Here is a 22,712-nt window from a genome sequence, read left to right on the forward strand (position 1 = left end):
CAGCAGCCTTTCTTCCTTTCTTCTCTCCTGCGGGCACGGTATTTATTCTCTTCTCTTTTCTCGTGTCTCTTCAAATTGTACCTTCCACTGGTAGTCGTGCTCAGACAGACTATTGGAGACTTTTTATTTGTTTTTCTAGATCAGAGACATTGGCCACCTTTGTAGGCGATGTCGTCCACAGGGTACCAAATGTCTACTCCCGCACGTTCGCGTTTGTCCGCACCCGCACTCGAAGGTGGAGGGTCGGACAATACCTGCTGTCAACATGACGACAACAAAGAGAAAGGAACAGAGGTCGAGGCAAAGCGGGATGCAGATGTAGAGTCAGTGTACATCGCCATCGAGCCTCCAGCGTCCAGTGTTACATATCCAGAGCAGCCTCCTTCACAACCCATTCCACCGCCCTCGTTTGATGCCTCGCAATTCGGGATCATCCTCCGCCACCAACGTCTCCGACCGCCTGACAATTCGGGCCTCAAGCTGCCGCCACCACATGCCACCCCCTCGCGCTTTGTACACCTTTCAAACGCGTTCGAGTTTGCTGGGTGGGGGTCGTCGATTCGAGTCAAGTTGACACAGCGAGAAAAGGAGGTGGGGGAGGAGAGGGTGAAGGTGGAGCGGGAGGAGAGAGAGAAGGGCCTGGGGCAGTGGACTGCTAGTGCTCTGGCGGGGAACGCGGTGCTGGGGAGCGTCTTCTACGCGTTGCCAGCTGTTGTGGGTGTTGCGGGGGTATAGTGAGTGTTTGGGCTCTTCTTTTTGACAAGATAGACTTACAGTTTTACAGCTCCCCCATCTCACTTTTCATTGCGGCACTCGTTCTCTTCCTGTGGCGGCCCATCATGGAAGAGCTTGCGGCGGCGCTGCCCATCAGCGGCGCACCGTACACGTACATGTGAGCTTTTCTTGCTTCTGTTTTCCGTGTTTATTGACTTTTGTAGCTTGAATATATCCACAAAATCCCTTGCACTGGTCACTGCTGCGCTCCTGCTGCTTGATTTCGCGTCGACGGCGATCGTGTCAGCGGCCACGGCCGCTGCATATCTCGCTGGGGAGCTCGGGTCAGGTGCGCGTTGCACTCATCGCTAATTCACCTCGAATCTGACTTTTCAGGCGACTCGGGACTCCCGTTCCCGACGTGGGTCGGCGCGGTGCTTGTACTCGTGCTCTTCACGCTCGTGAGTCTGTGGGGCGTACGCGAAAGCGCGCGGATTGCACTTGGTGTGCTGGGTGTGCATGTGCGTTTCCTGTCTTCATACCCATCGCAGGTGTTGATCAATTCACAGGTGCTAACGATGCTTGTGCTCGCGATCACAGCGTGCGTACACTGGGCGTCTATCGGCACTGCACAGCTCCGCGCGAACTGGGCTCTTGGTGGTGGCCCGGGAGAAGGACGGAGTGCGGGGGCCATTGCGAAGCAGGTGTACTACGGCGTGTGTCTGGGGATGTTGGGTTTGACTGGGTTCGAGTGTACGTTTCCTCTCATTGAGTTCGATTCAATGACCATTTAATTCTTTTACAGGTACGCCATCGTACGTCTCGCGCATCAAGCCTGGACGATTCCCGCGCGTACTGCGCAACCTGCACCTCCCATCGATCGTGCTGAGCACAACTATGATGCTTCTCGTCCTCGCGATACTGCCAATGGATGTGGCATTGCGCGGGGAGAACGTACTGAGTGTGTTGGCCGAGGTGGTGAGTTATATCTCTGTGGTACTTCACTTGACGCATGGAACTGATTAATTGACAATGTATTGAACTTGTGAATAGTCGGGAGGGAGGTGGCTGCGTCTTTGGATCGTCGTGGACGCGGTTATCGTTCTGTGCGGAGGCGTATTAACAGGTATGCGCTTTTATACACGAAAAACGCGTGTATATTCACCCATCCGTCTCCACGTACAGGTATTCTAGCTGCGTCAGAGCTGCTCACCCAGCTCGCACAGCACCGCGTTCTCCCATCTTTCTTTCTTCTCCCTCTGCGCCTGCCTTTCAGACGGCCCAACCCTCTCCCTCGGCTTCCCACCCCTCCTCCGTCCGCCTCCCCCATCACCACACCTGTCTCCCCAATCTCAAATCCGACACCCAGCTCATCCCCATCCCCAACACCTCACATCGCGATCCTGGTTTTCTCCCTTTTCAGCGGGGCGCTCTACGCAAGTGCGCTTGGCAGTCTCAGCGTCATTTCGGAGATGTTTTCCCTTGTGTGGGTGTGCGTGATGGGCGTGTTCCCGGTTGCTGGCATGCTTTTAAAATTTGAGCGGGGAAGACTGGTACGAGGGGTTGGTGTTGGAGTGGAATTGTGTGCTGTGCGGAACTCTGGGGAACGGATGAGGGAGAGGGGAGGTGAAGATGAACAGGTGGAGCAGGGAGCGAAAAGGGGAGTCGGGGGAAGAAGGAAAGGAGGGGAGAGGAAGACGAGGCTTCTTGTTATTCTCGCTGCGCTTATCGTCGCGCCGCTGGTCTTTGCGGGGAATGTAGCGTATAACCCTAAGACGGCTGGGTAAGTCCCTTTCGCACTTTTTTTTACTATTTTGCGATTGCTTTCGAAATCATACAACATAACTTGTTGTTTACTGGTTGCCCTCGCTTTCACATTTTTTTCGCTTCTCTCGCATGAGCATTGCATCCACATTTTCTTATTGCCCTAAATACTCATATTTACACCTTCTTTCACGTAGCTACTTCTCCGCCTACTTCATCGGCATCCTCCTCTTCTTCTCCGCAACGCAGAACAAAGTTCACCTGTTGCGGTGGCTGTATTGGGTGTACGACCAGTACCCTTCGCTGCATGTGTGGCGGGTGACGTCTGCGTGGGGCGAAGGGCTCATTTCTCTGATGCGGCGACTGAAGCGACAGCCAGTGTGTATACTCGTTAAAAGCGATGAGGTACGTTTTTCGTTTTTGTGAAAATTTTGTTAGTTGGCATGAAGACTGCTGATACAAATTTTTTGATAAAGATTAATAGCTTGTTTCATATGGTTATGTATGTGAGGAAGAACGAGGAGACGTCATGTTTGAAGATTATACATTTTTATGAGGAAGAGAAGGAGATCCCATCTGAGTTAGAGGCAAACGCGAAAAGTGAGCTTTGTTGTTAATGCCATACATACATTCGGATTTTGACCGCCTTACGAACCTGAATAGTTCTAGACGAAGCATTTCCGGAGATTACTGTCGACTTGGTACGTCTCCTAATTCGCTTTCCCGTCGTCTACACATCGGACATCTTTTAACCTCTCGTCACTGGTATTTCTAGATTCTGGTAGATGGGAAATTTGACCCTGCGCATATAGCAGCACTCTCCTACCGCCTTAAAATCCCGCAGTCGCTCATGTTTATGACCTGTCCGGGCCCGACATTCCCGTACTCTGTGGCGGAGCTTGGGACGAGGATTATTTCACTTTAAATGTAAGATTGGGTCGACTGTGTATATTGATTGACTTCACGTATATTAATGATGGGTACGATGGGGTGAGGCACGGATGCTACCATTGAGTTCTACATCATCTAAACCACTACAAATATGAGGCCTAAGGATATTGTACTGCCGCAGGATTGTCGTCTACTGGGCCATCAGGAGCCTTCCGATTTTTGCTCATCGGAAAACACTGAAAACCCGGCGGCATAACCGGGGAAGCATCACATGTATACCAAATGTAGAAATGTCACCTTCTCATGTATTTGCTTGGTTTAAGTGTCCCACAACCCATACCGCTTGGTTCAACTTCAATGATTCACGGCCCTCGATCCAACTCATTATTGGTCCTTGGTGCTTTTACCTTCGCTGTGACAGCTAGTGCTATTACTCTCCTTTCCATCAAGCAGTCCAAGAAAAAGGTTCCCAAATCACCCCGTCGGGAAAAGGTATGTTGTTCTTCGGCTTACCACCCTAGGTTCAGGAATAATCCATCTTGAATGTTAGCTACCAAAAGATCTCGAAACTTGGAAATTTCTCAGCGTTGAGAAGTATATAGAAGTATGGGAAGAACTCCGACCTCTTCTCGAACAGCATAACTTTCAGCTGTGGACAACCACCCCCGGGATACAGCTCTGGGATTATGATCTGCCTCCACAGGGAGATAATTTCCTCTACTTGACTTCGCACGACGCCCCAAATAAGTCATGGGTAAGATGGCGCAGTTTCAGTTTTATAACGGTGTGCCTTCACCACGCTGCTCGTATGAATGGAATTCGCGACGTCGTTCTTCGTGTAGTTGCCCTATCAGGCGAAGGACAGACCCACCTGCGAATTATAAAGCGACTTGCATCCCCTCCAGACCAGTTGCTAAGCAGCAACCACATTCTGCCTATTTTACACGAGATTTACTTCCAGGATATTGTCATTATAGCCGTCCCAAAGCTTATTTTCGATCTTCGCGAGGTCCTTTTCTATCCAGAGACAAACTCCGTTGAAGACGCCTTATATATGGTTCTCCAGGCTTTTGAGGTGGGTTCATGTTGTTTCTTCCCCAGATTTGACCCGTATTTACCAATCACTTTACAGGCAACTGCATATCTCCATCGAAATCTTATTGCGCATCGTGTATGTTTCCCATTACTTGAAGGCGTTTCGTCTTATATGAATATCATTTCTAGGATTTATATATACCCAACTTTATGGTTGAATGGATGCCGGAGTCTTTGACTAAACGCACAACTGTGGCTCGTCCTAGGGTATACATGATCGATTTTGAAACTGCAGTTGACTTTCCAGCGGACTCCTTAGAGTCGGATAGGGTGTGCACATCGTTTCATCGGGATCTAGAGCAATTCGGTCGTCATATCGCGCCGGAACTTAGAACGAAGGAGCCATATTGCCCTTTTAAATTGGATATGTGGCAGTTGGGAAACGATCTACGTATCACTCTATTGGTGAGTAGTCAAGCTAATATTTTGTCAGTATAGATAATACTGACTCTCTCCAACAAGACCGGACTGGACGAGATCGACAGACTTTGGCAGGCTCTTTGCGTACATAATCCTCAGGACCGCATGACAGCTGACATTGCCCTGAAGACTCTTGATGATTTTCTTCGTAAAACTCCTTCCATTGATCTCCACAGAAAGATATTATACCCGACCAATTAAGACTGGGGATTCTGCATTCTCGCAACTCTCATCTATTGTCGATTGGATTTATTTGTTTTCTCTTTGCACTGCCTCCTACATATGGGTTGCTTTGTTCCACTTTACCGTCTTAGATTATAGCACAACATTTAAAGTCCTTGCTACGTGTTCATAACTAGGGGAGTGGCGGCAAAGTCCATGCAGTTCCGCAATTTTGATGCTTGATCGTATCCACTCGATTGATAGAATAAATAAGCAACATTTTCGAATGAGTCCATGATTTCTAGCAATAATACAATTGTCAGGGGTACGACCAGAGCACAATCCTTCCAAGGATATTGGCCAATCAATTGTCACTAAATTGTTTAAGGGCGAGGTTATAATCTATACCTGCATCTGCCAGTGTCCCGCGAGTTTGACTTGAACTTGTGAATAGTTGGGAGGGAGGTGGCTGCGTATTTGGATCGTCGTGGACGCGGTTATCGTTCTGTGCGGAGGCGTATTAACAGGTATGCGCTTTTATACACGAAGAACGCGTGTATATTCACCCATCCGTCTCCACGTACAGGTATTCTAGCTGCGTCAGAGCTGCTCACCCAGCTCGCACAGCACCGCGTTCTCCCATCTTTCTTTCTTCTCCCTCTGCGCCTCCCTTTCAGACGGCCCAACCCTCTCCCCCGGCTTCCCACCCCTCCTCCGTCCGCCTCCCCCATCACCACACCTGTCTCCCCAATCTCAAATCCGACACCCAGCTCATCCCCATCACCAACACCTCACATCGCGATTCTGGATTTCTCCCTTTTCAGCGGGGCGCTCTACGCAAGCGCGCTTGGCAGCCTCAGCGTCATCTCGGAGATGTTTTCGCTTGTGTGGGTGTGCGTGATGGGCGTGTTCCCGGTCGCTGGCGTGCTTTTAAAATTTGAGCGGGGAAGACTGGTCCGAGGGGTTGGCGCTGGAGTGGAAATGGGTGATGTGCGGAAATTCAAGTTTGGGGAACGGACGAGGGAGAGGTGAGGTGAAGGTGAAGGTGAACAAGTGGAGGAGGGAGTGAAGAGGGGAGTCAGGGTTAGGAGGAACAGAGGGGAGAGGAAGACGAGGCTCCTTGTTGCACTCGCTGCGCTCATTGTTGCGCCGCTCGTGTTTGTGGGGAATGTGGCGTATAACCATAAGACGGCTGGGTACGTCCCTTTCGCACTTGAACCTCATCATTATTCATGTTCAATTGCCATGGTTTACTCTGAAATCCTTCAAATTCAATTGCAGGAGTATGACATCTCATTAGTCAAAAAAGTAGTTCATTGTATTAATACTGTAGACTAGTACACGGATAGATAGATACAATATCCCAATAAGTAGCGCTCACCTAGGCAAAGGAGAAGAATATGGTGTGCTCTTGGCCGCATTTGATCCCACAAGTGGAACCGAATGCGTGTAGCCCATACGCCACGACAAGGCGGCACACCGGTGTATGGGAAAAAAATTCGTACTCGACGAGTGTCGAGTACGTGTGCCTTTACTACCCAGAGGCGGCTCAGGGTAGTAGGGCCTGCGCGACGCCGCGAGGCGTCTGCTGGCTTTCTAGAAAAGAAACTCCCACCGGATGGTGGGCTTTGTCGATCCGGCCGGAAGGCGCGCGGATGCGACAGTGGCGCCTCGATCGATTTCGAGAGGCGCCTACATTACCGTCCAGCTCTCTTGCCAGCGAGACCCCGCCTACCCGCGGGGTCTCTCCGGGGGACGGTAGGGGTGCGACCGCAGTCGCGCGACGGGTAGGGTTAGTATTGCATTTCAGACGATTCATTGCAGCCATAGAGCACATAACCTGTCGATAGAGTGAGTAAGAGATGTGAATAAAAGAATGCGAGCACACGTACATAGACAGTTTCCTCGTGAGACATATTCAGACACCTAAGAGAAAGGAAGAGTGCGATTAAGTAGATGCTCAAAATGAGTAAAGCAAGTGCAACTTACATAGATTGCACAAGACCGGCTAGGGCGTTGGGCCCCAGCCGGTCATCGATCTCATGGGCGGCGTTTGGCCACCCAATGAGCTTTGCCGGTGAAGCGTTCGGTTTCGAACGCTTCTTCCGACAGTATCCCCAGAACCCGTCTGCGATTCTGGGGACCTTTACCGCCCAAAGTGCAGCCGTTTGGCTACACCAAGGGCGGTAGTGCGGGGCTCGCGAGTGGATGTGAGCCGAGTATCTGTTCAAGATGGAATTGTAAGTATTCCGAACAATACCGCCTTGAAGAAACCATGGACTTGCCTTTGGATCAAACCAGAAGCCATAGCCTGTCATAGCACAATGTGTCAGTCAGTCTGTGAATCTGAAGAAATGATACCAGGAATTCTTACCTTTTAATCAGGCGGCGGGGTCTGGCATAGAATAGCTGACGACGATTAAATCGACGGACCAGGCCGTGTGGCCCAGTCCGTGATGCAGTCGTCGTCTTACCTTCCTCTGTCGCGGAGGAGTTGGGGGTGCATTTCGCTGAAGGAGACTGACAAAAAGGCAGCATGTTATATACTTCTAGCCCCTGCCTGCCGCTGTCAGCCACTCTTCCAAGGCCACACACAATGAGTAAGACGGCTTTCTCGGCACGCGTTCTATTTCAGGGTTCTTGTTATGACGGCAGGCAGTCCATGTTTCCAACCACAGGAAATTACCTGATTTAGAAAATACATTTTTGCTATGCGAGCCCGTAGACGTGCGGGCGGCCTCCGTATGCTTCGATGGAGCCCTATCAATCCGATAACGCATAATAAAGGAACATTGTTTGTCTTTTTTTGTTGGCCTTAGAAGAAAGGAGTTAGATTGCGCTCACGGGGTACTGATAGTGCCTTTCTTCTGCTCCTCGGCCATGCGCATCTAGGCAGGTTAAAAGCCTCCATGGAAATTTGGTGGGAATTTCTGCAGGCGTGTTGTCATTGTTTCACAAAAAAACTGCAGGGCCGGACTTCTGGCAGCTGTCAATCCGAGGCCTTCTGAGTTCTTCGGTATTCTTTTTACATGCCATTTTGATGTATACAATAACCTGGAACCAACTTGCCTTTAACATATATGATCGTTCCAATCTATCCATCAACGACTGAAAACATCTGACTAGCCAATCGCCTGCTGGGAACCCGTCCTTTGACAGAATTATGACTCACTCAAACAGGACTGTGCTAGTTGCCCGACACGTTGTACCCACTGCTGGCAAGTTGTACCACGGTTCTCCCCCTAGTACCTAGTGCAATGCAACCGTAGAGTGATATGAAGTTGCAATACCGTTTCGATTTCAGATGGATGTCGGTTTCGGTTTTGTCGATCAAGTTTGGGTCAAGCTTTCGAAATATTCCCAAGTGCCGTTTTGAGTGGCGCGTCTTGTGTGTATGGCGTCATTTTCTCACGGCAATTACCGTTGTCGCATCTTTTTTCGGCGATCGCCGACCTGGCCCTACTTCGCACTCAAGTGCATCGTGGCACTTGGGAACGCATGCAATTTAACCCTCTTTGTGGATTTCCTCTACAGTTTACAGAGTCTGCGAATCAAGAGCGGCAGGTCTTTTATTCTCTGACGGATTCCATTCTCCTACACCTTTTCGATGCATCACATCACTCCCTTTTAAATCAAAATAACTTTTACAATTAATGACGGACTTAAAGGACAGATTAACGTTTTGAAGAACAGAGGGACGTTCCAAAATTTGTAATTCGTTACGGCAAAGTGTAATGCGATTGTATGGAGCGAAGAGAAGTAGTAATTCCTCGCAACGTAGCCCAAGTTTCAAAGACAACGTACCTCTGTCGGAGGATAACTTGGCCTAGAGAGATAGTTAGATTTGTGAGCATGTGTAAACGGTAAGAACACATACCTAGACAAAGAAACAGATGATGTGGATGTGTGATTTTAGTGTGCGTTTAGTCGATTGACCTTGCCATATTGACAAAGCCAACCTACAAGCCAGCAGCCCAACGACAAGGGAGCACAAGTGTCCCACCGGACACATCCTGCCGGAAAAAATACCAGCCGCTTGTCGCTGAGGACAATCGACTTGTCTTTATCAATCAAGAAATTTCTGATTGATAGGTGGATGGAAACCATCCTTCCAACCCGTCAGCCGCGAGGAAGGCTTTGCTGCTCTGACGTCGGCAACTGATCCGATGCCTCGATCAGAGCGGCAGTGTTCGCAGATACGATGGTATCCTGCGAACCTTTACCAGCTCGTTCAAAGGCAACGAGTGGTAGATTATGCTGCAACCACCTATCATGAGTCTCTTGGGGAGATTTTGTTAGGCAGGAGCCTTGGAACAATCTTTCGACACCTGCGTGGCAGAAAGGTTAGACATATATATCTTCAGAGGAAAGGGCGGCTGTACGTACTTAAAAGCCAAATCCAGGTTCATACGCTTATACGAATCGCCTGAAGAAATGTGAATAATCAGTTGGAATCGACTTGATGTTTGCAGTACATAATTGACTTACTTACATTCTAACAAATGGGCCGGCTAAGGTAATTGTCCTCGCCGGCCAAGTACAGAAAACTCAGTCTTGCAGACGGATCAGAGGTCCGTCTCGCAAGCTTTGCCAATCAGCGATGTGGTTATCGCTGACCGACAGTGTCAACTGAATGCATGAAGCATCCAGGACCTTTACCACTTCAATTCTCCGTGTTCCGGCATGACTGAGAGTGGTAGGTGTCGTTGTCCTTTCCCGCGGGCGAGGGGGATAGGACACGATGGATGTGGAGAAGCGACCTGTACCCAGAGTATTATAATTATGGAAAAATATGATGAAAGACAAAAAACGTACCGCATACCAGCAGATTCATCGGGCAGGCTTAGAGAAAGTTTAAGAACCTGAAAAGCCAGCTCAGCACTGCACGACAGAGAAGATATCAACACTCACCATTTGCTAGACCACAAGGATCCCTTCCGCTCCCCTTTTGATTAGGGGGAGTGGCTTTGCCGTCTGGCCACACTATGCGGGAGGTCAGAGTGGTGTGGCGTTGGTTGACAGAAGCCATATCAGAGTGTAAACTCCTCAGGTTTCGTCGTAAGCCCAGGAGCTGCGTCAAAGCCCCACACCGGTCCTGGGATACGCACCTTCACTGTGGCATTGACGATGTCTTCGGAAGATGTTGACAGAACCAACAACCCAGAGCAAGGACGACGATCACCCAGACATTGAAAGCATATCCGAGACAGAAAGGTCGAAAACACAAGCACGCACTACGATTCTTCAATGTGGCTTTATGGCTCTTTTCGATGGCTCAATGAGCTCTTCACTTTGGCTCTGTGGCTCTTTTCAATTGGTGGCTCCGTGGCTCTTTTCGATGTGGTCCTGTGGCTCTTTTGATTGTGGCATATCGCTCTTTTCGATTTGAAGAGGAAGAGAACGTAGCAAGATATCGTATCCCAGCAGAACTGTGAACCCGGGTAAGTATGGATGTAACAAAACATTGCGAATGCGGGACATACCTAGAACCCAGCATAGCACAACCTCGCACAAAGAGACACTGGCAGCAGAAGTATAATAAATGCCACAAAGAATTTCCCTTACATAGAACTCAGTGATGCGAAACACGGTGAAGATTATATCTGCTTGACTCGTGAACGAGAAGCGATAAAATCTTTCACCAACCGTAGGGGGGCGTTGGAAGCAGAAGCATAAGAACACACGATGAAGATTATATCTGCTTGACTCGTAAACGAGAAGCGATAAAATCTTTCACCAACCGAAGGGGGGCGTTGGAAGCTGAAGTATAAAAACACACGGTGAAGATTATGTCTGCTTGACTCGTAAGCGAGAAGCGATAAAATCTTTCACCAACCGAAGGGGGCGTTAGGGTAGTCGTGTATGCGTGGGCGGAAGGAGGAAGGCAGAGGCGTCGTCGAGCGGTGTGTGGAGGGAGCAGAGGTGGGGACGGTGGACGAGAAATTTTCAAGACGGCTTGATTTATACCTTGAGGATTGTGTGCCACAACACGGGGGCACCTCGGGGGCCCGCCGACCTTGACTCGTGTTCTATTTTGGGACCTCCACCGGACCATATGACAATCCAATTATTTTCCATTTCTGGAATGAGACTGCAGGACGAGGGCCACCCTGCTGTGTATGGCCACTCCTGGGTATTCCCGAAGCTTCTAATGAGATACTATCCATCAAATCCCAAGTCAGAACGAATCATTTTCTAGCCAATGCCTCATTGTCTTCACGGAAAGGAGTTAAACCGTCCTCACGGTAGGGTCCTAATACCTTTTTTTGACACTTCGCTACGCGTAGCTGTGGAATTAGAAGGCCTGGTTGGAAACACGATGTTGAAAGTAACCTCGTTTCTCTTACCAGGTTATCGGTTTTTCTGAACGATTAAGCACTAAGAATCATCTCATCCATAATGATCTGCATGCCACATTCCGACGTATGTAGTGATCGTCACGGTGGATATTACAAGCAAAGAGAGCGGAGAGTGGCACAACATTACCATGCTCGATTGAAGAGCATCCTGAGGCGTGAATGCGTCGATTCAACTTATAACTTGTACAAAGATTGTAACTGACCAATGACATCTGTTGAAGTCCCATCAAAAATAAAGGTATAGAGTCGTAGATGTCCCTAAAGGCCTTGTGAGTTGAACGCTGGGCATTGCAGCGATACCGTTTGGTTCCGGCTTTGAAAAATATCTGGATTGCACTCGACACTGAGCAGTCCATGAATTGATCCCCTTCGTTTCTTTACGGGATTATTTTTACACGCCTTTTGATGTAAATTATGACTGGGTCTCAAATTTCCATTAAAGCGACCATTCGTTCGCGAATGTCTATAAAAAAACAAACGAGTCAACCGGTGCTGGAGCTTCAGGTGACTGACTGACGAACTTCCAGAATGTGGGAAGGTCAATGTCTGTTCGTCCAAGGCACGGCATTGCCTATTTTAAAAAACGCGTGTGTTATACCTACATTTCTCTTTAATTATGTCTCTCAGAGTCAAAATTTTAAATGCAGACTAACATCCCGATGCCCTCAGGTTTGGAGCGCGTTGAATTACTAGTAGTACAGCTGCACCGGATTTGGTTATTTCAGACTCATAATTTATATCAATGAATATATCTACATTTTTGATTGTTTTGAGGAGCTTGCACAGAACTATATGGCTCCGGTGCCTACTCCTATTGAACACTGGACACAACTTTGGCATGTTGCGTATGTAAAGTCCTGTGCCCCTTGTCCCGTTGACGCCACTCACGGATCAGGTTACGGCAGTCCCCGAATCCGACTCTCGCCGATGTCTTGCTCTTACCGCCAGCAACATTCAATTTCAATCGACTACTCTTTTCAAACTCTTTTTACATTCTCTGTATTTTCAATTTCAAAGCGACATTCAGTACCAGATGGATGCTATGTGGATGGCAACATGTCCAATGCCACATCACCTTTAACCCTCTCCACGTCGGTTGGTCATGTTTGATTCTTTGTGATCCAGTCAAATTTTATCTTATCTCAAGCGACGATAGTAAGTGCCCCGCTGAGTCCTGTAAGCTGACAGGTATGTCAGGCTACCTGTGACAATGGAAGGTCGGCAATTATGCTTGATTTGGTACATTGACTTCCAACTTGTAATTTCCCACTCTTGTTTTCAACTTTCGTAAACCTTGAGGGTCAGACGTCATTGAACCTAAAAGCTTGCTTTAGGTTTCGCAGTCGGCCATAATGTTTGTTATGCTCTTCATCTGGAATTAAGGTATCAGCTGAACGTTGAAAAAGGGGGTTTACATCGCACTTACTGGAAGGAAATCTGAACTATCTTTCTTTTTAGTAACACAATTAAAATCAATGGTTGCAGACTCGTCATAAATTTGACATGACTTGTGTGGGACTTGTACAGAGTTTCCAAATAAGAAATCCAATTCAGCGGCATTTGGGCAAAGCTAGTTCATACATGCAACTACTCAGAGATAAATTGGCGTTGGAAGAGCCGGCGTCGAAGCCGATTAAAATGTGATGTATGCTTTCAAGCTAAGCAAAGTTATTTCAATGCTCATAGATATGCTGACACGTATATTCCACATTTCTGTTCATGCGACTCGTTGGATGTGTTTTGTTAATATCCAGGTATGATATCCAGAAAAAAGTTGAGCAAGGATACACTCGTTGTCCGGTTTTTCCGGAAGGGTAGCACCAGATCAGCAACTTCGGAGATTGGTGTTTAGACAATTTGCCATCGAGTAAGCTTATGCTTTTCGGAAGGAATTTGTATGGCAGTTCGCCCCACTCAGTACCCAGCATGTGGAGCCCGAATCAACCAGATTTAGGGATTTGGCCTTGTCAATATTCTCGACTATCAGCATTGTTTTATTCTGTGGCTCCTAGTTTTAACACTATTGCTACTATTTCACTACAGGTACCGCGTAAAACCAATGATATTGGGTGAGCGTGGACACTCTTTTCATGGCATAGTTCACTTCAATGTTCCGCTCGAGCAGAAACATCAGAAATTACATTGTCGCAGGATCTTGAGCCTTTTAGAGAACAAATTAAAGTCTTGTGGAAGGAAAATCCAGAGAGAGATGACCGCTTGGTCAAATGGTTGGAGGAGAACGAGGATTGCAGAGACCAATTATACACAGCAAGAAAAAAAAATCAGAAGACGTTCAATAACGCCTTTTGCAGCGTTTTTTCTTTCGATGACGAAAGCCTCGATTTGCGCGTTCTATCCGCCTCTGTTCAAAATAGCGATATTGAGACCTATCCCAAACTATCTTCGTGTATTATGGAATTGATAAGAAGTCGCATTCGCAGGTATGCACTCTGTTTTCTTTGCCGCACTTTCCACTTTTTGATCACTTATTTACAACCTTAGTCTGAGGCATCGCTACGCTAGGTTGCGATCGAGCATCGGGACGGAGTCTCAGCTTCTAACTGTCGAACAAATCTTGGACAAATTGGACGAGACAATGCATACTTCCTTGATCTCTAAAATCGTGAATTTTGAACTATGGGGCAGACTACATCTTTTGTGGAGAGAAGACCCAGAATTTAAAGATATCATATACGACGCAGACTCGCCTTTGCGGCTTATCCACGGAGACATAGATGTAGAGTCTTTGTCAGACTCTGGTTTGTCTAGACGTTCTACGCCACAGGTCAACACAACAAGCAAAAGCGTCACGAGAGAGACAAGTAATAGTACAAATCCAACAGTCGTCAGTACTCCTATAAGGTTTTCTGTGTATCTTGTGACTCATGTAGATTCAAGGTTCCTGAAAGGCCTAGCGTTGGCAACTATCAAACGTCAGGCTTAAGACCGCTGCATTGTTAAAAGGACTGATCATTGACAATTTTCTAGAAGAATTCATATCAGTACCACTAATCTAAAGCGCAAACGAGGACATCAATCTTCATTTCTAGCCCAGTCATCGAATTCTGTAGCAAGCTCCACAAGCGCGGCTGGAGCTACTTCCGAAGCACACCTGGAGCGCATGGAAGAAATGGAGCTAAAAAAGAGAAGGATTGAAGAAGACTTGGAAGCCATGAGACTCAGAGAAACGGAACTGAAGCTGAATCACGAATACAATATGGGAAAACAACAAATTATCATGAAGGCACTTCGCTTGCTGGACGTCAATCTCGAGGCCCAAAAAGCAACCTAATGATTTTGACGATTGTGGGAAAGGCCTCAAGTTCAGCATGTAGCTTTCGGTCTCAGCGTTGTTACACACATACTCATTAATCTGAATATAATTTGAAAACATCCGTGGCGATCATTGTATGGGCCCAAATGTCAAATTTTGTGCGCACTCTATCGAGCCGAAGATGTTAACAGTAATCATAAGGTAAATGGGAGACAATTCACAAGCATATCCAAATTTTTTGAGTGTATGCGGAAACGTTAACTTAATGCGTAAGGTATGTATCCAATTAACTCAAAGCTCTTTTGAAGTGAAAAATGGTTACGCCACTGCCTCTTTGCCACGTCATCCATTTGAAAAGATATTTAAAGTCATGAACGCTTTGAATGCTGCTTTGAGTATCCTGAAGTCGTATATTCACCATTCCACCATGCCCAGTAAGTATTATTGTTGCAATTCGGTTCATCTTGGCTTATGGTTGATTCAGATTTATCAATATTCATGAGATTTCCGCACCGTGTAGTACGTCTACTCGACTGGTTTGATCAACACCCCGGCGAGAGAGATGTTATTTTTGAAACTCCAGGATGTTCAGACCAGAATATACCTCCAAGCAATTGTTACCCTCTAATAGCTTTGGATATATACTCAAAGGTGGAAGACAATGGATGTGTGGTAGAAAGGCTCACAAACAAAGGGAATATCAGTGTGGATAACAGATTGCGGCAGCTTAGAAAAGATATTGAAGACGGGGAACCAGGAACTGTTCAGAGGCTCGCGCAAATTTTCGCCCCTTCCGTGATTCAAATCAAAAAAGAAATCATGAGGTTCGTTATATCTGTTTCCTTTAGTTCTCTCTGTGACTTTTGGTATTTGTAGGTGGAAAATAGTCTACCAAAAGCTGAATCAAGAGATTATGGAAAAATCTCCTGGCCTGCATTTGGAGAGCATTATGAAATTTGAAGACACTGGGCTAAACTTGAATTATCAAGCTCAAAATAACGGTACGATTCTTCATGGGAAATTTCATCAAATGCTCATTGATCTTACTCATATGACGCATATACGCAGTATTCACAGATGCCACTGATGGTTCTTTATCACCTTACCAACTTTGGGATAGATTGCATATTTACTGGAGCAAAAACGCGAAGTATAATCTATATTGTAGACCATCTTCCAGTGGATCATTAGCGAGAATGGGGCCGGGAGTACACAGTATTCATGATGCTGCGCCACGTCGAAAACGAAGAATTAACTCTGACGAGGTAAGGTTATTATATTTTGTGGAATTACTATTAATCTAACGCTACGCAGGAAAGTGCTGCTGTAACAGTCGATTCTGAGAAAGAAACTGAACACCAGACACCATGTACTATTATGAAGCGTACACGCAATGTCCAGAACCTTTCCTCAGATTGCAGAACGGAGTACGTAAATGAATTTATCATTAGTCATATTCACTGGCTTGACTTATTTATAGCGTCCGTTGCAATAAGAACACGAAAAGAAGGCGCACAAATATGCATAGAATGGAAGCAATGACTGGCGACGATCCTGGTCCCAGGAATGAAGAACAAGCACAACCGATCTATGAGTCCGCACCTTATCAACACCAAGAAGAAGAGCTCCGGATAAAAGAGCTTCAGCTTCGCATAGAGCTACAAAATTCGGAGAACACGGCAGCAGCTATACGCCTGACCCAAAAATTCGTAGATGGGTATATCAACAATATCACGAGAATTTAGCTCACCAAAGTTTGTATACCTTTTGTTATTGAAAACTTCTTAGAATTTTGATGAAAGTGCTACAGAAATGAGGTTGCTGAAATTCTTCATACTCTTCCAGGTCATGCTATGGCTTGAGATGTATCTATCCGATTCAGTAGCGACGCGTTATCGCGAGTCTAATCAGATTAATTAGATCATGTGACCGCGTAATCGAATCCCGTACACGACAACTGCATTTGTTACCCGACAATGACAAAATCAATCTTATGTGCTATCATCTGAGTCCAGCGACTTGTAGCGACTGGCCGTCTCTAGTTGCCCAGCTTTTTACCGAACGCGTCGGACTCTTTCTTTTCTGATCTCCTTATCGATGGCCACAATCCGGAAAGAAAAGCTCACATTTCTTGACATTGTCGACATATGCGATAATGTTCATTTACATCGTGGGCCATCGGGACTCTGCGATGTTTCATTTAACTCGGAGATTCTGGTACCTCTATACCTTTCTGAATCGCCCGATAGTCCAGTAATCGGACTACTCCGCCCCACTATGGTTGAACAACTACAAGTTGAGAATCAAAACAGTTATCAGAATGGCACAGAAAAGATGTGGTCGTTCAGGTTGAGCCCTTCCGAGCATATCACTTCACGAAATGGGGTTCCTGGACCCAGCGTCAGCTTCCGCAATTGGTTAGACACACCCTCGAAACGAACTGCAGCTATGAAGGAATTGTGCGAACGCTGGAGGGACACTGGCCTTTTTTCAAACGTGTGCGGCCCGAAGAAGTGGAGAAACGAGATGTATCCTGTGTATTCAGATCCCTTCGGGTTCCATGATCACCCTCTAGTAGCAGGACACGAAGAAGGGCTCAATTTCGCATTCGAAATGGAACGCTCGGCATGCGCGCTGTTTGGGGTAGTCACATACGGTGTACATCTGAGCATCTATGATGAGGTTTTGCAGGAAGATGGCCAACGAAAATTGCGTATGTGGGTTCCAACTCGTGCTCTCACCAAGCCGACGTGAGTGTTCAACTTGGGGGTACTGCGCTTTTCACTGAATGTTTCGCCGCAGCTTCCCTGGCCTCCTAGATAACACTGTTGCTGGGGGTATCCCAAGCGGCATGCCAATATTCGACTCATTGGTAAAAGAATGCATGGAAGAGGCTAGTATTGAACCTGAAATTGTCAATAAATATACCAGGGCAGTTGGCTCCATCAGCTATTTCTACAGGTGATATTTTGTAGCTAAAACCAAGTTAAATCCTACACTTACTTGATTACAAAAGGGCGTCTACCGGCTGGTTACAACCAGAAGTCGAGTATGTGAATGCCAGTCGAATACTATCCATTGATGCTAACCCTACACCAGATATGTCTACGACATCCAAATTCCACCTAATGTTGATCCTGCACCATTTACCCCACGGCCTTTGGATGGAGAGGTTGAATCATTTGAGGTTTGCAGAGCTGCTGATGTCCGCATATCTCTGAGCTAATTCGTTCCGGCATGTTCCAGTTCGTATCACACGATAAACTTTTGCAGCAGTTGCAAGCGGGGCTGTTCAAACCAAATTGCGGTCTTGGTGAGCGTGCGTTTTACTACCTCCAGGACAATGATATGCTGAGTTTTACGAATGGATTGCAGTGATACTCGACCTCTTCATTCGGCTTGGATATATCACTCCGGATAATGAACCTGATTTCTTGAAGATAATCAACCGACTGCACGGTACGTTTGATTATGCAATTTGGTGATTTCCAAGACCGGTGTTCGTAGGAATAGACGTAGTCCAAGATGAAGGTGCCCGTCAACCTACCAAGATACTACTTGAGTACACTGTAGTGTAGTGTCCCCTGCAAATTAATTTCCGCCTGACTTCTTCCAACATTTTACATGTCCATCATATCTCGTGACTTTGACAGGTGTGGAAAGGAAGTGTCGGGAGGCATCAAAGAACGAATGAAATTGAAGTCTAACTTGTTCGCTTCCAAGTATAAATAAAAGGCCTCACTGTCTAGGTTTGAATTTTGCTCCCCCTTCCGACCCACGATGTTTCTCATAACACCTATCGTCAATACTCTTCAGAACATTGTCGTATTTACTTATGATTTCGGGTTAACGACAGCCAACCTCATCATTCCGAGCCGAAAGGTTGGACATGTTACTCCGGAGGGGCATCCAGGAGCAGGAGGTAAATGGCCTGAGTACATTGCTCCCAAGGAGGGTGATAGTCGATGCTCTTGCCCTGCCTTGAACGCAATGGCCAACCATGGTGAGCTATTGCCTACTCTCCACCGAACCCTTCTAATCTACCTGTCAATGTCGGACATGTCAAGGCATCCTTCCTCACGATGGTAAAAATATCAAGTTCAGCGAATTGGGACCGAAGATCCGGACAACGTACAACTTCGCCTCGACATTCTGTTTCTTCGTCCCTAATTTTGCTGCGAATATGTTGAACAAAAGTTACAGCAAAGATACTTTCGATCTTTCAGAACTGGACCTCCATAGCGATAAAGGCATTGAACATGATGCGTCGCTGACTCGTACGTGTTTTGTTCTGTGCTTGAAGTGGATTTTTATTAACCATCAAATCAGGGGAAGATAGTGCACTTGTTCCTGATCAATCAAAGCCTCATCTCCAATACGTCAAAGAGCTCCTAGCACTCGCTACTAAGAAGGATAAGGACGGAAATCTCATTCTTACTACTAAGGAGTTATCTGAATATACGGCAAAACGACGCGTTGATTCCAAAGAATCTAACCCCCAATATACGTCCAGTTTCTTCCACAACATGTTTGGCTGCGCAAAGTAAGTCGTATTTACGTGTTAGTGACAAATGGACTCCTGAGCCTCTGAGTTTTTAGCTCATCCACAATGCTCACCATTTTTGGAGGCCGCGTCTCTGATCTCGAAACCCTTCTAACTGAGGAACGTTTACCTGATGGATGGGAGTCGCGGGTCAGGAAGCGACTGGGCTTGACGTTCGCGTCATTCAATAGCACAGTCTTGAAGGTCGCCCTCGGAATCAACGAGAAGAAGTATAAAGAGTCAATTGCTGCTAAGCCTGCTTCGGAAGAAACATCGCCTGCATGATTAACGAGTACTAACTTGAGTTGTCCTAATGGCGGAATTGTATCCAGTCTATTACCGACGCACGACAATGTATCAACGTATATAATGATAGAATTTCTTACGACAAATCATGTTTTTCATCGACTTGGATTTCCTAAAGATAATCTAAAGCTGGACTAGGAGGGACTTGAACCCGGCAATAATCAAAGGTAGGTTTGTTTAAGCCCCTCAGTCTACGACTGTCAAGTTTTTGAGCTGTACCGATTGATCGCGTTTTGAATCGATCCACATTGAGCAATGTTGACGTTTTTATAACTTGAAATGCTTTACGACCTTCACTAAATTTTTCCTTCGATTCTCTTCCTCTGCTGTACTTCCGCGGCTCTATCATATCGGCAAGCAACTCACTTCAATCGGAGCCACACAACCTTAAATGATCCGCTGACAAATGAGTGACAGGTAACGCGGCAGCTGTGACCCTACCGCAACACCACTCGGGGGCCACAGTGATCATGATTTGCTCTCTCAGCAAGATATACACTTGTCTTCTTTTAACTACATATACACTCCCCAGCACATCAACCAAGGGAACATAATGCAGCTTTCTCTAGAACAGGAACGGCTTGAACAGAATAATGGGGACCTTTTGGCCCAGATCTCCAACGTCGACACGCAGGTAGCAAGGCGTGTGTTGAGGAAATTTAATGGCGATATGGAGAAAGCCGCAGATGCACTACTGGCTGGTGATAGAGCTTTGGACTGGGAAACGAAGCACAGAAATACTCCGGAACCAACGTATTCGGATGGCAAGGATAGTTCGAAAAGTGTTATGCCTGCCCCTTCCACCTCTGTTATCGACCTAACCGCAGACGACGACGAAATGACGCGTGCATTACAGATGTCAATGGATGAAAGTTCTCAGGTTAGCAAATTTGGCCCCAGTGATAGGGCGCCTAACCCGGAGTGGGCGATGGTACGCTCGAACGTGAGCTCATACCCCTGAAATTTACAAATGGTTTCTTTACTAACTCTACGATAGGATCCAATTGTTCCTGGTACAACTAATGAAGATCACACTCTCAACGAGGCTATCCAAGCAAGTCTTCAAGATTTTCAAGAGGATGTCGATGTATCCCCCTTCTCGGACAGTCTCCGCGAGGGAGGCCGGTACGGATTGTTTCATTAATGCTTTGTAGCCTGCCTTTAAGTACGTCTTTTTCTTCAGCCCTATCGCTCTCCGCACCCGTACGAAAGAACTTGCATACGGTGCTTTGGTGAATACCACAGCTGTTTGACCCAAAAGTTAACCGACACTGATTATACATATAGGTCATTCAAGCTCTTTTTTTCATCCCTCAGGTCAGGGCAACTGTGTCCAACTTTCGCCTGCCTAGAATAGAACCGTCCGCACAACTGGGACATCCAAGTAGATTCAAACCTGCTGTCCCATAAACAATGCCTAACAGCACCATAGGTCGAATCATGTGGAACTTGATTGAGCTATTCACCAACATGGACCTCGCTCAACTTGCTGCCATTATAGACAATGAACTACTTCCCGCGATGTTTACAGAGCGGCTAACTCCGGGTCAATCTCTACCTGATGCATCGGCTGGTAAGCACTTTGATGTCGCTGATTTGCAGGTGTTGACCTTTTCACAGATATCGTAAAACATGTTGCTGGCCTGATAGAGCAGCACGCGGCTGCTCAAGCTACGGAAGAAGACGAAATGGAAGAGTGCGTCCATCTTTTCTTGTTACGGTTCTTTGTCTTACACAAATTCCTAGGCGTCTTTTCTCTTTCACCCATGGTAATGTTGTTCTCAACAATCAGGATGCTGCTATAAAGAGCAACCGAAGCTCTGAAGATGGGATAGTTGTTACCGTTGAATATGGAGACAGCGTACTCCATAACGACCTGATTTCCTGCATATCTGACAACCTCAACAAAATTGAGCCTACATGCTCCTCACACGATGTTATCATAAGACCTTCGGATGTTATTACTTTCCAGCTCAGACGACTACCCAATGCAAGCTCCTCAAAAACATCGCCAGACCCATTTGTATACCCTAAATCTTTATACCTGGATAGATTTATGTTCGACAATTTGGCGTTCACAAACAATAAAAGGAAACAGGAGCGGAGGATGTTAGAGGAGATCGAAAACCTCAAGGCTCAGAAGGAAAAGTTGACGCGTTCTGATGTGGGTTCTCCTTTTCTCCAGTGTCTGTACGCAAGGGAGCTAAGCTTCGTCGATTAGAATCGCGATTCGCTGCAAACTCTTCGAAACACGGTATACTACTATGAATTTATTGCCAAGTCGGATGGAGATCGCGCGCGCGAAGCCAGACTGCAACGAGTAACGGAAAATTTGAGGGACATTTTGACGGGACTCGAGGCCAAAGTGGAAGGTACGACCTTATGCTGTGTCGTCACCATCTTGTTGTAACCATTTGTTCCAACTGTCCAGATATTGATCGGCAAATTGAAAAACTGCAGGCTGAAGTTGCCGTTGTATACGACTGTCCTGAATTGCAGCAATATCAGGTCCGTCATTTCTTAATTCATCTTTCGGGGTGTATTTTCATTTATTATAATTCCTGTTAGTATGACCTCCGTGCCGTATTGGTCCACAGTGGTCTTCCGGGGCGCAAACATATCTACTCATATGTTCAGGATATTGAAGGTGTTTGGTGGAAAACAGTTGACCATGAAGTCACTGAGGTACATATTTCCGAAATCTTGACCCACGTTCCTTAATGACGCTGCCCACAGGTACCAGAGGAAACTGTCCTTACTGATCCCACTGGTCTTCATCTTGGGGCCGGTCCCTATATGCTGTTCTATAGCCGACATCTTACACATGACCAGTTACACGAACCGCTCGTATGGCCCAACGTATTCTCCGTGAGTATCATCCATATCTCTCACTATTCCAAAATGACCTTTCTTTCCTGTTCATAGGAAGCTGTCGCAGACAACAACAAAAAGTTTTTGGCCATGATGCACCCTGAACTCGAAATTTTCTCAAATGCCAGTTTAGAATCACCTGAAATACAACCTACTCCTCGCGCGCTGCCAATTCCGCAAGAACGACAACATACTCGTGACAGCTCGAGAAATATGATTGTCGATGAGCCTACATTTTCGCTGCCTCCGCCGCCATACTAAGTTGTTGGTTTGGGTTGTTTTGAACTTGTATATAGTGTATTATAATGCCGTC

At 46.6% G+C, this 22,712-nt stretch overlaps 9 protein-coding genes across 9 annotated transcripts; 7 read left to right on the forward strand and 2 right to left on the reverse strand.

The window, feature by feature from the left end:
* Positions 1-168: 168 nt before the first annotated feature.
* On the forward strand, positions 169-3,403 carry JR316_0013033 (uncharacterized protein; the record flags this gene model as incomplete). Its single annotated transcript, XM_047898648.1, has 12 exons — positions 169-734; positions 785-892; positions 939-1,063; positions 1,111-1,235; positions 1,284-1,467; positions 1,520-1,692; positions 1,768-1,840; positions 1,900-2,497; positions 2,676-2,883; positions 2,955-3,078; positions 3,142-3,179; positions 3,254-3,403. The coding sequence occupies 12 exons, from the start codon at positions 169-171 to the stop codon at positions 3,401-3,403; spliced, it is 2,472 nt and encodes an 823-aa protein (XP_047742196.1).
* Positions 3,404-3,726: 323 nt separating this feature from the next.
* JR316_0013034 (uncharacterized protein) lies at positions 3,727-5,085 on the forward strand (the record flags this gene model as incomplete). The annotated part of the gene is made up of 5 exons (XM_047898649.1): positions 3,727-3,861; positions 3,920-4,444; positions 4,502-4,540; positions 4,594-4,869; positions 4,903-5,085. 5 exons carry the CDS (start codon positions 3,727-3,729, stop codon positions 5,083-5,085), a joined length of 1,158 nt encoding a protein of 385 aa, XP_047742197.1.
* Positions 5,086-6,595: 1,510 nt separating this feature from the next.
* JR316_0013035 (uncharacterized protein) lies at positions 6,596-7,552 on the reverse strand (the record flags this gene model as incomplete). The annotated part of the gene is made up of 4 exons (XM_047898650.1): positions 6,596-6,886; positions 6,939-6,972; positions 7,036-7,269; positions 7,521-7,552. The coding sequence occupies 4 exons, from the start codon at positions 7,550-7,552 to the stop codon at positions 6,596-6,598; spliced, it is 591 nt and encodes a 196-aa protein (XP_047742198.1).
* Positions 7,553-9,594: 2,042 nt separating this feature from the next.
* On the reverse strand, positions 9,595-9,880 carry JR316_0013036 (uncharacterized protein; the record flags this gene model as incomplete). The annotated part of the gene is made up of 2 exons (XM_047898651.1): positions 9,595-9,806; positions 9,862-9,880. 2 exons carry the CDS (start codon positions 9,878-9,880, stop codon positions 9,595-9,597), a joined length of 231 nt encoding a protein of 76 aa, XP_047742199.1.
* A 3,937-nt stretch (positions 9,881-13,817) lies between these two features.
* On the forward strand, positions 13,818-14,697 carry JR316_0013037 (uncharacterized protein; the record flags this gene model as incomplete). The annotated part of the gene is made up of 3 exons (XM_047898652.1): positions 13,818-13,846; positions 13,908-14,267; positions 14,409-14,697. 3 exons carry the CDS (start codon positions 13,818-13,820, stop codon positions 14,695-14,697), a joined length of 678 nt encoding a protein of 225 aa, XP_047742200.1.
* Positions 14,698-15,106: 409 nt separating this feature from the next.
* JR316_0013038 (uncharacterized protein) lies at positions 15,107-16,541 on the forward strand (the record flags this gene model as incomplete). Its single annotated transcript, XM_047898653.1, has 7 exons — positions 15,107-15,113; positions 15,164-15,503; positions 15,556-15,680; positions 15,748-15,944; positions 15,994-16,106; positions 16,160-16,396; positions 16,490-16,541. The coding sequence occupies 7 exons, from the start codon at positions 15,107-15,109 to the stop codon at positions 16,539-16,541; spliced, it is 1,071 nt and encodes a 356-aa protein (XP_047742201.1).
* Positions 16,542-16,776: 235 nt separating this feature from the next.
* JR316_0013039 (uncharacterized protein) lies at positions 16,777-18,164 on the forward strand (the record flags this gene model as incomplete). The annotated part of the gene is made up of 6 exons (XM_047898654.1): positions 16,777-17,429; positions 17,482-17,640; positions 17,696-17,728; positions 17,779-17,866; positions 17,926-17,992; positions 18,055-18,164. 6 exons carry the CDS (start codon positions 16,777-16,779, stop codon positions 18,162-18,164), a joined length of 1,110 nt encoding a protein of 369 aa, XP_047742202.1.
* A 295-nt stretch (positions 18,165-18,459) lies between these two features.
* Positions 18,460-19,507, forward strand: JR316_0013040 (Putative sterigmatocystin biosynthesis peroxidase stcC; the record flags this gene model as incomplete). Its single annotated transcript, XM_047898655.1, has 4 exons — positions 18,460-18,682; positions 18,747-18,956; positions 19,009-19,222; positions 19,279-19,507. The coding sequence occupies 4 exons, from the start codon at positions 18,460-18,462 to the stop codon at positions 19,505-19,507; spliced, it is 876 nt and encodes a 291-aa protein (XP_047742203.1).
* A 574-nt stretch (positions 19,508-20,081) lies between these two features.
* Positions 20,082-22,660, forward strand: JR316_0013041 (putative ubiquitin carboxyl-terminal hydrolase K02C4.3; the record flags this gene model as incomplete). The annotated part of the gene is made up of 12 exons (XM_047898656.1): positions 20,082-20,471; positions 20,526-20,653; positions 20,712-20,760; positions 20,816-20,912; positions 20,961-21,101; positions 21,149-21,224; positions 21,275-21,692; positions 21,750-21,900; positions 21,960-22,036; positions 22,097-22,213; positions 22,265-22,396; positions 22,454-22,660. The coding sequence occupies 12 exons, from the start codon at positions 20,082-20,084 to the stop codon at positions 22,658-22,660; spliced, it is 1,983 nt and encodes a 660-aa protein (XP_047742204.1).
* Positions 22,661-22,712: the final 52 nt, after the last annotated feature.

The sequence above is a fragment of the Psilocybe cubensis genome, chromosome 13, assembly GCF_017499595.1.
Source record: "Psilocybe cubensis strain MGC-MH-2018 chromosome 13, whole genome shotgun sequence".
Classification (NCBI taxonomy): domain Eukaryota; kingdom Fungi; phylum Basidiomycota; class Agaricomycetes; order Agaricales; family Agrocybaceae; genus Psilocybe; species Psilocybe cubensis.